This window comes from Choloepus didactylus, chromosome 2, assembly GCF_015220235.1.
Source record: "Choloepus didactylus isolate mChoDid1 chromosome 2, mChoDid1.pri, whole genome shotgun sequence".
NCBI classification, from domain to species: domain Eukaryota; kingdom Metazoa; phylum Chordata; class Mammalia; order Pilosa; family Megalonychidae; genus Choloepus; species Choloepus didactylus.
In genome coordinates this window covers 78,291,236-78,307,695 of record NC_051308.1, presented here as the reverse complement: position 1 = coordinate 78,307,695, position 16,460 = coordinate 78,291,236, and the positions used below count along the sequence as shown (strand labels likewise).

General features: G+C 44.2%; 1 protein-coding gene and 1 non-coding gene across 2 annotated transcripts in view; both read left to right on the top strand.

The window, feature by feature from the left end:
• Nucleotides 1-4,584, top strand: part of C2H1orf21 (chromosome 2 C1orf21 homolog) — a 247,779-nt gene extending 243,195 nt beyond the window's left edge. The window contains exon 6 of the mRNA XM_037825181.1: nt 2,020-4,584. Within this exon, the coding sequence (XP_037681109.1) occupies nt 2,020-2,058 (39 nt within the window). The 3' untranslated portion in view covers nt 2,059-4,584. The remainder of the gene's footprint in view (nt 1-2,019) is intronic.
• A 9,336-nt stretch (nt 4,585-13,920) lies between these two features.
• Nucleotides 13,921-14,027, top strand: LOC119528252. The gene has a single exon (XR_005215572.1). It is a non-coding gene; the product is annotated as a U6 spliceosomal RNA (small nuclear RNA).
• The last annotated feature ends 2,433 nt before the right edge of the window (nt 14,028-16,460 follow it).

Genomic DNA, 16,460 nt, shown 5'->3' with positions numbered 1-16,460 from the left:
GAAAACCAAGTTCCCAGGCCCTCAGGTGGGAGCACTCCCAGCTTGTTTGAGGACTTGTACATAACTGATGTTTCCAGATGTGGACCCAATTTCTTACCTACAAATGACCTACAAGTGTTGATCTCAATTTTCAATATAATCATAAAGGCTATAATTGATTAAGCAACTACTATGTGGCAAACTTTGCTAAATGCTTTATGTGTGTTGCTTCTAATTCCCCCAACAACCAGAAAAGTTAGGTCTTATTGTCCTCATTTTACAGATGAGGAAACTGATAAGTTAGTGCTTCTCCCCAGTAACTTAAGTCTAGTCTTCTTCAATGCGAAGATACTCATTTCACAGCCATTTGCTAAATTCTTAAGGTCTTACTCAAGATGTGTGCATTTTGCTAAATGCACACACATGTAGAGAAATGTATTAAAGATTTCTAGAAAAAAAATCACACCCTAAATTGGGTGGACAGTTGCAGAATATTTGTCCCTTTTAAACCTGAGGAGAAAGAGTACTTTAGGCCCTTTGGAGGAAGAGTTTCTTTACTTGAAGTCACTCTTTGAGTTGTTCCTCTTGAAATGAGCAGAATTTAAAATTAGGATAATGTCCTTTCCTTCACTATTCCTTAAACTCTTCAATTCTCAGCCTAGACATCTCAACAAACATAAAACCTCCTTACCTTGGGACCCTAGAAATGAATGTTCCGAGTTGATGTAAACTTCTTTAACTTTACAGGAAAATAATACAGACAGCTGAAGAGAACATGAAAGCCTGCTTGGTCAGAGAAATTTTGCTAGGCAAGTGCTCCTTCAGGGTTTTTGAGCTGCACCGAAGTGCCCCTGTGGTTCTTTCAAACAACCCTTCCTTGTCAGCATCATCAGGCATTTCCGTCCTTATAGCTGGCAGGGGGCCTCCTGGGGATCTTGCTCTCTGTAGCTTTCAGGGTGCCCTTTGCACAAGAGTAGAATTGTGCCTAACGGTCCCTAATGCTAACTGTGTAAAGGGTCTTTACAAAGACTTCTATTTTGCGGTTGCTTTAGGAGGAAAGGCCATGATCCAGCTAAGGATATTGCTGCAGATCCCCCAAGCCGGGCTCACTCCCACTTCCTGCCTCCTGACGGCCCTGAGGCTTTAAGAGTCTCTTTTTAACATAGTTCTTTAAAAATTTAAATGAGATGTGAAGTCATGTTGTAGGAGCGAGCTTCCTCTCTTCCTCTCCCTCGGGTAGGGCCAATGTGAGGCTTGGACCCCTGTGGGGTGCTGTGCTGAGATTTTAGTTTCTCTCGCTACCCTATGATTACAGGGTTTGTCTTCTCCTTTCTTAGATCTGCACTGGGGGGCCATATGGTAGCTCTTACTCTTGATGTGTTTTGTATTTCCAAGTTTTCTGCTACTAGAATATTTGGTTCTCAGAGCTGCTGACAGAACGATAATAATAAAAATGAAACTTTTTTAATTTTAATTCACTTACCAAGTCACTACGGGTGTAAAGGAAAACGCAAGATCCAGCCTGTGTTCTTGGGTTTCCCTGAAGTTTCCTCACAAGTAACAAGGCACCACTTTTATCTTGCAGGGTTGTTGTTTTTTTCATCCGTTTTAATTTAGAATAGATTTAAAACTAAGACATCCCTGGATTATATCATCTTCTTCTGTAAAATTGTAAGTTCCAGGCATGGGGATGTAGTGCTAGAATGTGGGCAGTCCCAGCTCAAACTGAAAGGGATGTGTTCATTCTTCCTGATGAGAAATTGGTCTCCTGAATGGGTTATCCTTTTGACGTTTCTTGGTGAGAGGCTGAGTCTTGTATGTGTTTAGTATAGTATAAATTCTTACATAACAAACATAAAATTGATTATTCGATCAGCCAACACATATTACAAAATAATCAACCTTGTTTGCATTAATCACTGGTAAAGCATGGATTCTGTCTCAAAGAAACATGTACTGAAAAAATTTATTACAAGTACTGTTACTTTCAGATTCTGCTTTGAATTTCTCATTCACGCGTTGTTCTTTTCTTTCTCCAAGGGTCGGGATTACTGTTCGGAAGAAGAGGATATCACATAGCACCGATTCGACCACTCAAAACAGGAGCTACTACTGTGTAAATAGGTTACACTACCCCGTTGAAATCTTTGCAAAGGTCGGTTCTCTGCAATGAGCAGCGCACTATAGCAAAAGAAGATCGTTCCATACCATATGCCCCATTAAATTACAGTGTTTCTTAATGAACTTGCAAAGGAATATTGCTAAAAACAAACAAAAAAAAAAACTGTTATCGAACTTTCTTTGTTGCTGCTAGTTAAAACTTGTCGCAACTTTTCACTTCTCTTGTGTCCAGGTATGCAGCAAAATTCTGCAGTTTCACCTTAAAAATACTGTTGGTTTTACAGATGCTCTCCAACCTATTTTCTATAAGATGAGGTAGTGGTGAACTCAGATATCAAACTTCTATTCTAGAAAGGTTCTGCTTCTAAGACAAGCGTCTCTCCCTGCCCTCTCCTTTCTCCCCGTCTCACCTGAGCAGTCCAGAGACGGACTGAGCCTTGCTTCTCACTGGCAGTGTTGAGCTTTGGAGATGGGATGGTTGCTATGGCGAGCCTTGTTTCTCTGCTAAGAAGAAGTAGAGAAGCTATTCTCGATTAAAAGCATGTTGTGCCGTGACTCCTGGGAGTGACACAGGAGCCAGCAGCAGGTCGTTTCATTTAATAGGTATATTAATCAAGGATTTTAAGCTTGCAACATTGGCTTTGCTCAGATGCAAATGGAAGTGTGATCACAATCAATTTGAATCCCTCTTCCCCACTTTTTTTTTTCTAAGAAAATAAACATTTTACTGTTTTTATGTATCCTTGTCTTCTACCATTCATCCAGCTCAGTGTTTAAAAATAATCCTGGGTGTAAAGTTGAGCCTCCCTTTGTAGTGACTTTGATAATTGGCCTAAATGGCTTCCTATCCCTTCCATTAATATCCTAACAAGCATCAGCAGGGCTTGAAGTGGTGAGAAGAGGTGAAGGGACATCCCATGACTTTTTAGGAGGGCTTGAAACTGCGCTGGTAGCTTTCATTTCATTGGCAAGTAGACCATCCTATTTCCCTGTTTATTCCCTTTAAAATGCTATATGATCCTTGCCACTTCCTTTTTCTCCTTCTTCCAGCACTGGATGATACAGGGAAAAGTGTTTGCCTACTAGAAAACATAGTCCATGTACACTGGTGGTGGTATTTGGAGATGCGAGAGCCAAAAGCACCTGGGCAGGGGTGGGGAATGTTGACTGTGTGTTCTGTAGAGTTTATTTTTCCATGTTATATGAAGAGAATGATCTCTTCTCAAAGACAGAGGTAATATTTTTAACAAATATTGTCACAAGTAAATAGTGATCAAAAGGAAAAAATAACTTTTGTATTTTTTTAACAAGTTTGATAGCTTTCACGAGGGTTCTCTTTGTTACTTTTAGGGGAGAGCACCACATTAAATGCCACGCCAGCAGTCTAGGTTTGGGTTTGTCCCCAGAAAAAAAACCCTGTAGGAGCCCTGTCTGCTTCTCTCTTTTGGGATTGTGGATTTGAAGGGCCTCTGCATCAGCCACACTGCCTCCATCCTATGGTGGGTAGTTACGATGTTTCAGGTGGTCAAGACATCACCTGCCACAGAATAGAATAAGGAGCTAAATGTGTTCTTGCTGAGAAGATGAGCCATGACTTCAAAATCCATCCACATGGTTGACGGCACACTGATGTGCTAACAGGACAACATCTCCTGTTGGACAAGGGGCAGCAAAAGTGAGGGGAAAGAAATTCAGTCAAGTGCTTTAGAATATGGACTCAAATGTAGCAACAAAAGCCCTTAGTTCTTTCAGCCAGCAGCAGCTATTCTGGGGAGCAGCTGTGGTTGTTACATAAATAGAGATGCAGCCAAAATTTAAGGCTTTTTATCCTGCTTCAAGCAGAAAAATGCAGGGAGAGTCAAATAGCCTAGCATTTTAAGTTCCCTCCCCACATACGGTTTTTGGCCAAATGACTAAAATAGTTTTCCCCAACTGTAAAATGAACTGCTAAGCCCCACCCCAAACTTGTTCACTGGGGACTTTGTTCATTTTTATGTGGATGACCTTTTTCCCTGGGATTTCTTGTTCTTATCAAGCAAGAATGAAGCAAACCCTACACGTCTTCCATTTGACAACACTACTTGGGCCTCAGACAGTGTCTTCCCAGAAAATCTCCACCTTCTACTCAGAGATGAAACAGCCTCATCTCATTTCTCCTACTCACATTTAACATTTTGGCATGTTACACATGTAAACAGAAACCAAGCGTTTTGTTGGGCACCCGATTTTTGAGTGTTTAATTAAACCAGAAGTGTTGTTCCCATGAACCAATGGCTTTTCACATGGAGTTCTATCTCCTGTGTTTAATCCTGGATACATCTTTGATATGCAAAAGTGATTTCATCTTCAGATCTGGTACCTCTAGAAATAGATCCGAGAAATGGGGTGATTGAGCGGGTTGGCATGAAAAGTTTGATTATGTTAGCAACGCTCAAAACTGTCTGTTTTCCATTTATTGGTATTAATCATAAAATTGTCAAGTGACTTGTGTTTGTACTTCATTTTTTTATGCCTTCTGAGAGGATCTAAAGCAAAAATTTTTGCCTTTTTTTTTTCCTATTTATCCAAATATGGAGCAGATTGTCTGAGATATAGTGAAAAGAAAAACCCAGTGTACATGCTGGTGAATTTTGGTGGCTGTTATCTCTGCAGGACTCAGGATAGAAGTAAAAAAGTTGTGAGAAATGGAGCAATGGAGAGGCTTTTAGCAGAGAGTTGATAGGATGGCTGTGTGCCGGGTGCAATTCAAAGCACAGCTTCCCAGCGGCCAGTGGGTGGGGCTCGACTGTTGGCAAGATTTACAGCTGTATTACACACACCTTACATGCTCTTGAGTTGTAGAGTTGTAAAAGTTCAGGAGTGTGTACGCAGCTTTCTTTTGGTTGGCGGGGATTCAGGATCAGGGAGTACTGCTCTTATAATTGAATCCGTTTGTTACTGGCAGAAAACTTAAAAAGAAGCTTTTACCTCCGTGATGCCTCTGAGCCCCAGACCCAGCAGCAAACATGGAGTGGTGTTGTGCTCTATTTAGGGGCAAAGGAGGTACAAAGTCCCAAGACGGGAAAACCAGGTCAGCCCCCAGAAACAGCAGCCGCCCCCCAACAGCCTGCTGGGAACAGGTCTCTCCTCGTCTGCATCACACGTGGTCTGAGATGAGGCTTTGATGACTCAAAGTAAGAATGGACCTGACTGAGGAGTCATTGGGTTCTTGGGTTCTTGGGCTCCCCGCGCTGGCCCCAGCCTCCGCCCCTATGGCCGGGAAGCACCTCCACAACGAGCTGACCGAGGGCCATGCTGTGTCCAAAGCACTCATCCTTGCAACCTGACAGGCTGGGGCTGAAGGCGCCCACTGCTTGGTTCCGTTTGTTGCCATCCCATCCGGCTTTGAGTTCTAACTCCTAACCCCATCAACACTCTTTTTCTCTTAGGGCCAGATCCTCCTATGAGCCAGGGTCTGCCCGCTAAAAACAGAGATTATACCTCTTAGGAATTTTACCTCAGTAGCCTGCAAGACAGGTTGGCCTATTGATCCCAAGTCCTCCTTAGACACTGAACAAGAATTTAAAAGAGTGCTCCAGTTCTACCTTTTCTGGAAAGGAAACTTGGTTAAGTAGATTGGTTTTTGTAGGAAAGAACAAACTCTTAACCCAGGAAAATACTGACTCTGAGTCTTGGACTCTAGGACTCTGAAATATTCTTTAGAAAGGCAAAACAATCAGTGTTCAAGGTTCTCTCCCTCCTCCTTACACTTCCCTCCTCTCACCTCCTCACAAAAGTATTAGATTGCACTCTATAATTTTACATGAAATCTGCTTTCTATGCTTGTCTTTCTGAAAGGCTTTCTCAGAGCATTACTTCTTTGTGCCTCTCAAAAATTGGACTTTTCACTAAGTTACTTAAAACCAAATAGAAAAATAACGTGAGAATGTATATTTAAGGTTAGGAGGGCAGAGTGAGAACATGTATTTAAGGATGTAGTGAAAAGGTGGCTTGAAGCAGAAACTTTGGGTTTGTGATATTTCAGGTGGATTACAGAACCCCAGTGCACCCATGTAAAGTGGGAGAGACAATTAATTGGCTTTCACACTGCAAATATCCCTGCAATAAACCTTTTGGGACTTTATGAATGAGTTCTATGACTTGCCCTTTGCCAATGAATGAACATATTTTTCCAAGGGGCAAAAAAATGTCCTTAACTTCAGCAGTCACCTTTTTGTACGTCTCTGGAAAAGAGTCAAAACTATGGTACAAAATGAGGGCTGTGGGTGACTGTATTTAATTTTGTCACACACCTTGGGACCCTAGCTATGCTGTTTTTCAGATGATTCTTGTACTTTAATCTAATCTAATCTTAGGGGAAGAGGAAAAAGGAGCTAATGTTTATTACTTACTCACTATGTGCCAGATACTGTGCTAGGCATTTTATAATTGTTTTATGTAATCTTCACAATAATTCTGTGAAGTGAATCTATTTCCCCCATGTTCAAAGAAGTGTATCTTCAGTGTAAAATTCATCTATCCAATTTAAATGCCTATGTTGAAAGAAGGAAAATGTCATTTAAATATTTTCCAAATTACCATTATGCCGTTTGCAACACTGTGAAAACAATCCTCCGGGGGCATCTACCTTCCAGAATCTCTGACTCATTGCCAGTTTGGCTTCCTCTTGGGAAATGTTTTGCTTGGCCATCCTGCCTCTGATGAGCTACACACAAACTAGGAGAGGCCGCTGGCTAACAGGAGGGCTTCAGTGCCCAAAGGAAAGGGCTTTGGAAATGTAGACACATGTCCCTCCCCTCGAAATCCTTTCGGCACTTGGAAAAGGAACCTGGTCTTTCTGCAGTTAAATACCAGCTGCAGCCATACAGGCTTTTGGGTGCTGCGATTTCTCTCCTGGCTTCCCGAGGCTGGTTGTGTCATCACAGCCTGCATCGGTGACCTTCAGAAGCCTTAACCTTGCAGAGAGGTTTGGGAGCATCTGCTCTCCAACAGTCAAGGAAAGATAGTGTCTGGACCATTGACTTGCACTGAAATTCTCACATAACCACTGCCTGTTTCTTGTGGGGTGGGGTTTGAGATCTCTTTTTTGATCTTTGGACTGGGGATCTGTATTTTTCAGGCAGGCTTAATCACTGAAACTAGATACGAGTTTCTTTGAATAGTTGTATAGTGATTTGGTTAGTCGTTTAAAAAGCTTGTTCCAAGGTCGGAAGAACATAAGAGCTCCTTAGAGGTCCTCCCCTTACTTCTTAAGGCTCATCCTCTAAAGATGACTCACCTGTCCATAGCAGCTGTTAAAGGTGCTGCCTAGACGGGCTCCTGCCCCCACCCCCACTTAACTTAGTTTGAAAGAATCAAAAGAATTTCCTTGGATAAAAGGGGCACCAAGTCCAGTTTTCCTTTGAAAACTCTTCCCCAAATTCTGCCTCTTTCTAACCTGGCAGCTGCCAAATTCCTTCATGATGGTATGGAAAATGACTCTTGTCTCTTGGAAGCCAGAGAATTGCTTTAATTCAACAAGATTCTTCCCCAAACAGAAGGCCCCATTCTGATATTGCCTGTCTTCTCTGCCCTGAATTCTCCCTTCTTCCAGTCCCAGGGTTTATTTTTAGCCTAGAGCTTTGAACTTGGTTTAGTAAAACTTGGAGACAGTAAAAAGAACCCCATAAACTCAGCCAGAACTGCCTTAGGGTCCCTAGGGTGACAAACAGCTCTAGAACCTTGGAGGGCAGCTTGGCCTGGACCCAGAAGTGATAGAACAGCTGCTGGACACCTGGCATTTCAGTCTATTTTCTTTTGACAGTCAAGTGAGCAATGGAAGTTTTGCAACAGATTTTGAGCCAACTTTTCCGTCCAAAGCAAGAAACAAATTCATAAAAATGTGTATCTGTTTTCCTGGAGTAGAACCAGGCAACTGCCTTATTAGTTTTCTAAATTTGAGTCCATTTCTTTAACATACACATGCATACATACACAAAGATACATGGAGAAAGAAAATATAACTATTTTGTCATTAAAATACTTCAAGAGAAAGCTTGTATTTTGCTTTCATGTGATCTCAGAGATAATGTCCTGGAATGTATTAATGGAACCCTCATAGTACTGAAACAGGAGGTGCTAGTGATCATGCTTGAGAGTGTTAAGAGCAGAGACTCGAATGGGACAATCGAGGTTGGCCCGCCATCTCGCCTTGTGCCCCCCTGTGCCAGGGTGTCCTGCATGAGCGCCTGTTTGACCCTGGCTCATCCGAGCCTCTAGCCCGGGCACTGTGGTTGGCATCCTTCCCCAGTCCCGGGTGCATAAGGACACGTCCTTTGGGATATGTGTCGGGTACAGCCATATATAGCCACAGCATTTCTCGCTCACTCCTACTCATCCTTGTGGGCGTGACTGTGCCATTTCAGCAGCTCCACAGGAGGCTCCGACATCAGTGTGTGGAGTTGGAGCCCCTTGACCTCAGTGGGCCCAGGAGTGGCATTTTGGGCCAGTCCTGGTCTCAAGGATTCATTCATTCAACAGATTTTTTTTTTACGGGACACCTGATACACTCCAGGCACTGAGCTAATCGCCAGCAATACAGGGTTAAACCAAACACAGCTCCCACCCTTCCGGAGCCTCAGTTACAGGGAAGGCCGCATGGAAGTGCCACTCTAGGCACTGGAGGGATAAGTTCTGGGTGCTGTGGGAGTTCTGGGTGCATCTCGGAGTGGCTTTTGGGAGAACCGGCGGGCCTACCTGAAAGAGGTGACATCAGAGCTCAAGTTTGTCAGGTCGAGCGTTGCTGAGGGGACAACTCCTTCCTTTGGCCATAAACTGTTTGAATTCAAGGGCTCTAACCTGGGTTGGATCTGGTTTGGAGACATAAAGGGGACAACTTCTGGGTCATCCTCTCCTGTCTTCAGAGCCACCAAGACTAAAAATACCTCCTGGGAGCAGGCTGACCTAGACCCAGGGACGAGGGTACACCCTGAAATAAATACATGGGAAGCAGCAGACGACTTCCCTATTTAGTGTGTGATGCCTTCATTTGAACCAAAGGTAGCTGCCCTTTGACAGCACTCCAAGTTAGGTCACCCTGAGTCCAGGCCTCTGCCATGTCCAGAGTGCACAACTGAGTCCTGCCAAAGAAGGGGAGATTTGGAAAAAAAACTTCTAAAACACACATGAAATGCCTGCAAATGAAAAACACCCACAACCTAGACAGCTGCCATGGACCTCGTGATGGGTGTGTGCCCGGGATGGGGAGGTCACTGGAGCTTGGGGGGTGTGAGCCAGAGAAGGTTCAGACAAGTCGAGACCCTTTATAGAGACAACTTGCAGTGCCTTTCAGGTTTTCCAGAGAACCTGTCTGTATTCACAGTTTAGAGCAATGTTTGTTTTTTCCTTTTTTGTTTCCTAGAAAAATAATTTAACAACTTTATGAGGAGGAAGAAAAAGAATTCAGTGCTTCAAAATATACTAGCTGTGAGCTGATGTAGTTGCTAGAAAGGGCTCAAATAGGCAACCTAAGTCCCCTACAAAGTTGGAGGAACTTTTGGTTGAAGGCAGTTTTCCTAGCAGAGTCACTCTGGCCTCTGTTCCGGTGCCCCAAAAGGCCCTTGCTGCTTGGGACTGACCCTCCCCGCCCCTTCACCTTCCCTTCTGGGCGCGGCCTGGTCTAGTCAGCAGGAGCACTGGCCTTCTGCATCCATGCAAGTATTGTGGCTCCGACACCCACTCTTTTCCTAGATACTGCTCTGGAATTTCTGTGTATTGTGGCTTCCATTCTAATATCCCAGTAGCGTTTGGCCTGTGGCAGTCCTGATGCTGGAAACCAACACAACATTTAGCCTCACACACACTCTCTTTAAAATTAGGACCCTGGAAGTTCCCCTTAGGGGCATGTGGTCAAGGAATATAGGCACAGTTTACCTTCAGGCGCTTCATCCCCCTTTCCTGCCCAGGCCAGTTAGCCGGACCCCGCCCCCCTCAGGGATCTTTGCCCCTTGCTCACTCACCTCCACCTTCTCACCAGGAAAGAATCAAAGACACCCAAGGCTATTTACATTTTATTTAGGAGCAAGGCCTTATCTTCTTGGAAAATATAATGGCAGGAATTAAAAGGCATCCATTCCCCAAGGAGGTTGGGGAGGTCGCTTCGGGCATCGCACTTCTCCGCCCAGGAAAGAGCGTCAGCCAGTGGGCGTGTGAGCACTGAAGCCGGCCTCCCTCTTCTCTGCCTGCATGTGAATTCTGCAAAGCAGTGGGCTCCAGTCTGTTTTGATTGTGCACAATTATCAGCAAAATCTTTGTGGGATGCACCCCCGTAACAAACTGGGTTTGTCTGTTTGTTTATAGCATATATTCATGTTCCCCTGTACTAACATATTAGGTAAATTACGAACAGTATACAACATAGAAATCTTAAAAGAATAAGAGACAAAATATTACAGACAGAAGTTCTGATATTTTCTCTCTCTTTCCACCCTGAAGGGGGACCTGGAGTACCCCCTGTTGTGTGCACACCCCACTTTGGACATCACTGCTTTAGAGCAAATCAGCACACCGGCGAGGCGTCCCAAACCGCTGTGCCAGTGCTAGGCCTGTAAGGTAGGAGGCAACACCCCTGGGAGCTCCTACTCTTGGAGACAGGCGAGCAAAATCACAGACAACATAAATTTAAATAACTCAAAATCCCACCAGGAGAGCTGCCCAGAGACAGCAGCAGCTACACGAGCGGAGGAAAGGTCAGGGCATGCTATACAGAGCAGGGGACTGTCCGTCCAGGAGGAAGCTCATCTTCCCTTCCTGGGTCTACAGAAAAGGGTGTTTTGCCATGTCTCCAGCTCTCATGATTTGAATTCTTTGAATCCTTTAAGTGCTTCAGCAGTACTGCTCCCCACAGCACCAGTGGGCCCACATAGCTTGAATATTATTTTTGGTTTGACCACCAAGATGTTATGATGATTCTGTTCCATTTTGAAAAGGGTCTGAGAAAGTGTACAGGTTTAATTATAAATACATATTTATACATGTGTATTTTTGTTTATTGTTACATTTTGACATTGAACTTTCTATTAAATAATTTTTAACAGTTGGTTTGGCTTTGTTGTTTTCAGTGTCTGTCTTCTTTTCTGGATCTCAGGGACGGGAGAGGGTTTCTTCTACATCAATGAAAAAGACTTTCTTGTCCCTCCTGTCTTCTCCCTTCTTTCTTAGTCTATGTAATAAGAGCATATCCTTTCCCTTCCTTTATGTTCTTCTGGTTTGTTTTTACAGATGTTGTTCTACATCTGGCACCCACTTGGAATGCCTCAGCCTTGTGTTCGTTGGCTCTATCAGGGACAGCCCAGTCTGTCCCATCAACTTCCTCAAATTCACAAACATGACGCTGCAGGAATGGACAATGATTTAAAAAAAAAAAAAAGATGCCATTCTGAATGTTTTTCCTTGCATGTTCCCGCTCAGCCTCTCTCTCTATCTCTTTCTCTCTCTCTCTCTCTCTCTCTCTCTCTCTCTCTCTCTCTCTCTCTCTGTGTCTCTCTCCTTCTCCCCCCGCCCCACCCACTGGGTCCTAGCTGTGGACCCTGGACAAGTTACTTAACCTTTCTACTGAGTCTAGTGTATCTTACCAGTAAAAAAATAAATACTCACTGTTCTGTTTTTAGCAGATCCCAGAGTAATGTTTAGTAAACAGAAATATGATTCATTTCCCTTTCCCCTCTTCACCAGGGGTCTTTTTTGTTCATTTATTCCACTCATGTATGTAGCCAGTCAACATTGTTCACTGCATAGTGTGTGCCGAGCACTGGTGTTTCCAAATTAGGGGTCAGAGATGTGAAGATTGAAGTAATTCCTCACTCCAAAGTCAGAGGTCACAGGGACAGTATGAATAATGACGTCTGTACATGCCCAGCCCTCAAATTCTGTGATAGCCACCTGCAGCACATTTTGGAGGCTGAAATGGTTCATTCTCCCACTGCACTGGCCTTCCAGGATCTACTGAAGAGAAACACAGACATGCACACACATTCACAGAGCACTTTGTCAAAGCATGAAACCAAATTCAGTTTGCCTTTGCTCTGTCTTCCCTGTGGCATCAGACTGTTCAAGTGTTGGTCCACGAGCCAGCCCAGTCAGCCTTCCTCCCTCCACTCCTCCTCTTTGGAACAGATTTGCTTCATGATATCCCAATGGTGTGGTGGTGAGTGAGGGTGGGATGGTGGTGGGAGAAGGGAGGAGGGCCAGCCAGCAAGGGGCGAAGAAGTTGATAATAATTCTGACTGTTTCTCCCAAGCAATAAAGCTAGAAGTTCAAATTTGCTGCTGAGTTTTATGGGCTGCCAAACAAGGCAGTAAGCCCAAACTTTTGCCCAAAGTAAACCCTGGACCCAAGCTTATTCTTTGAAAAACAACAAACCTGTCTTTCCCAGCAGTGGTTCACTTGAAATCGTAAAGGCCAGCCAAGCTTAGAGGTCCCTAACTCTCCCCACTCCCCGCAACACGCACACACACGCTGGTCACTTTACCCCTGATTAGGACTTGGGGATCTTCCTTTAACCACATGCTGAAGAGTCATCAGACTCAGGAGGAGACCTTTGAACCCCTCTTAGTGCTTGTACTCCAAGCTCTTGTTAGAGAAAACAGTTTCCAGTTTATTGGCAATAGTTGGACTGAAACCCAAGGCTAGTTGCCTGGAGCTCTCTTACTTGGAAGCAAGAATGGTGGGAAGTACGACGCAAGTGATGGAGAGAGGGAAAAGCCCAGCTTAACTCAACAGAAGCTCAACACTCAATGGGTTGGAGAAAAATAAAGGAGCAAACCATGAAAGCAGACGAATGAGTCAGTACTAACGCAGCCTCATCCATCCAGTAACTTTTGAAGGATGGATGCTTCTCCTCATATGGGGTCTCCAGACTGTCACTGTCCCTGCCAATGACTGCCCATCCACTATGTTCCTTCCTGAAAGCTCAAAAGAAGTGATCTGGCAGTAGGGACAAAGCTTTAACTTGTTCAACTAATATGATGCTACCAATCCAATACCTTCTTCTCCAACAGAATCCAGCTTCCAGTCCACCAGTCTGCTCTTTGCCCCTTCCTCACCTCTATACTTCTCTGCCATGCTTATTTCCCTACTCTGGTTCCTGCTATTCCTCCTCCGAGAGAAACTTCCTCTTCTCTTCCTCACCGTAAATTGAGTATCCTTTATGATCCAGTTAAAATTTATGGCTTGTATGAGGCCTTGTCCTGGGACCCGAAGACACATCAATGTTCCCTGCCAAAGAGCATTCCCTTACAGGAGGGGCCAGCTGAGAGTGGGGAGATGGAGATGGAGTAGAAGGAATCCACGACAAGGTTTCAACCAGGGAGAGTACTGGTGGAAGACTGCGTTTCCAAGCACAAAACGAGGCCTAGAAGCCAAGCCAAGTTCAAAAACTCCCTGACTCTGAGAGCTGGCAGTGCTGTGGAGAGGATAACCACACAGCAACGCCTAGTCCAGGTGAGTAGTGGGTCCAGAGCCGTGATGGTAATGGAGAGGGGGATTCAGGAAGAGTGGAACACGTGCACAAAGAATATGTTCCAGAATATACATCATAAATAATAGTGTAACATTATTTATAATAGGGGAAAATTGGACCCAACCTTAATTCCATCAAAAGAAGAATGTGTAATAAATTGTAATGTAGTCAATTGCATATCAACATGGATAAAACTCAAAACACAGCAGTGAATTAAAAACATGCAGATGACACAATATGATGCTACTTATATAGTGTTTGAAAACTTGTAAAACTGTATAATATATTGTGTAGAGATACCTACATGTATAGTTTAAAGTATAGTGCTCGCTTCAGCAGCACATATACTAAAATTGGAACAATATAGAGAATATTAGCACGGGCCCTGCACAAGGATGATGTGCAAATTCATGAAGTATACCATATTTTTATAGTAATTGGGGTTATTGTGACATTAACTGGTTGTGTACTAAAGCCAGTGTTCAAAAATATTGATGCACGTTCTTTAAAAAACCAACAAATTAATTACAACACAGTTTAAAACATCATTTGAATAAAATAGAAATTTCAGAAAAAAAAGTATAAAAGCACTCACGGGAAAGACAAACACCAAATTTGGGAATGTAGGGAGGAGAGAAATGGCACGGGGTGGGGGTGTGGTTAGCAGTGTTTTAGTCTTTCTAAACATTAGTTGAAGCAGATATGGGAAAATAGAGTATTTATATATTTGGACAATATTCTCTATACTCTTCTGTGTGCTTGTAATAATTTATCATTTTTTAAAGGAACAAAAGGCACATTGTCATGTCAGTAGCTTGCTATATAGCTGGTTAGATTCAGGGAAAAAAGTCCGCCAGGGGTGAGAAATTAAAGGTACGAACAAGAAATGCACATAACCCCTCCCAGTGCTCTGGTACCATTTAAAATCTTGCTGCTTCTCATAATTCTATGTTCTTTTCTCTACTGTTCCATCCAGATGATAGCGAGATTCCCTAAAGTCCTGCTTTCTGCCTTCTTTTGAAGCTCCACAGCTGTGAGAAATGAGCTGGGCTGGAAGTGAATCACAACAAGTGCTTTCTGAAGGGATTTCTCTCATCCTTTTTGCCCTAGATGAGGCTGTCTCCAATCTTCCAGTTTAGCACAAAACCCCCTCCCCACAGGGTGTCCCCTCAGGGCTGCTTGGCCCACCTGGACCCTTTCACACACAGCACCTTCAGACTTGCCCATGACCACTTTCCACAGAGTCTCTGAGGCCCTCAGGACGGAGAAGATTCCAGAACTTGACAAAAAGCACGCTAACCTGCTGAGATGTAATACGTCAGAATCACCTGAGGAGATTAAAAAATAAATAAATAAATAACTGACTCACATCTGACCCCTAGAAAGGTCTGATTTGTTACTCCCGGGGTGGGTGTTTCAGACTGGCACCAAGTTTGGGAACCATGGTCTGCAGTCGAAAAAGGGTTGAGGAAGAGGTTTGGCAGGTATAGAGAAAACCTAGAGAACAATTGAGAGAATACAATCTTTTGGGGGCAGGGATCTCAGAAGACGTAGTCAGTTGGTCAGTGCTGTTCCAAACACACCAGAGGGGAAGTGTCCACCAGTAACTCCCTTCCAGAATTCCAAGAGTTTTATGGTGCCAACAAATGGTATGGACAGTGGATAAATGCTAGGGGTGGGCAGGGGCTGAAAGTCCAAGAATAAAAAAATAAGATGGCACCTGGGCCAAGCTGCCTCATTGGTTCATTTAAAAAGCAAGCTTTCATTGACGGTCTACTGCAGCGGGCCTCAGCCGTAGCTGCACATTAGGATCACCCAGGGAAACTTTTCATCAGACCAATGCCCAGACCTCAAGTCAGTTAAATCAGAATCCCTGGGGGGTAGGGCCAGCCATTGGCATTTTTAAACATCTCCCCAGGTGATCCCTGGGCACAGTGAGGGTTCGAGGACCACTTGGCTGCTCTGCCCAGCACCGAGCTTTGTGCCAGCAAAACAAAGCTGAACAGAGAAAGCCCTGCCCCTGAGGAGTTACTGAATAGTTGTGCAGGTTTGTAAACACCACACACCAAGGGCTATGAGAGCCCGGAAAAGAAAACACTCAACTTGGCCTGGAGAGAATGGTTCAGGGAAAGGTGGCAAGAATGAGCAGGTTCTCCTAGAGACTCTCCAATGGCACATGTGGAACAACAGAAAAAGTCACTCCCTGGAAGACCCAAGAGCTCAGGCTAAGGAAAGACCTCAAGGGTTCATCTGGTCTCCAGCCATAACTTTGCTTGAGCCATTCTGCAGGAACAGACACTCGTGATATTTTGACAGGAGACCTGTCATCCCGTAGGCCAGTCGGCCCACTCTGAGCAGGACATTTATCCCTCTTTTATCCAACCGCAAAAGAGCAACCTAACACAGCTCCTGCCTTGCCCTGTTCTTGAACCAGCTGCTCCCCATCCCTCAGGACACCCCCAGTTGTGAGAGGCAGGTTCTGGCTAGCACACAGCATCCTGGGAACGAGTCCCTTCCCCCCAAGACAAACCTCGGGGAAGACATGACCTGTTCCCAGGAAAGCCTAAGTGTAAAGGGAAGTCCCAGGTTTCAAGGGATTGAGGGAAATAGCTGCTCATCCTCTCTGCTGGGGCACTCTCAACTGAATAAACAAACAAACAAAAAAGCAGAATTTACACCAAGTGCCTTGAGGGGGGGGGTTATTATAATTATTATAATTAAGGTTGCAGCGGTTAAATTCCTGGAGACCCTGGGAAGATCATCATGGTGAGTTTGGGAATTGCCAAATGGTATGTTACCCAAGGCATGATGGTCTCCCCAGGAGGAGCAGCCAGACTCAAGGCTGGAATTCCAGGCACTTGCT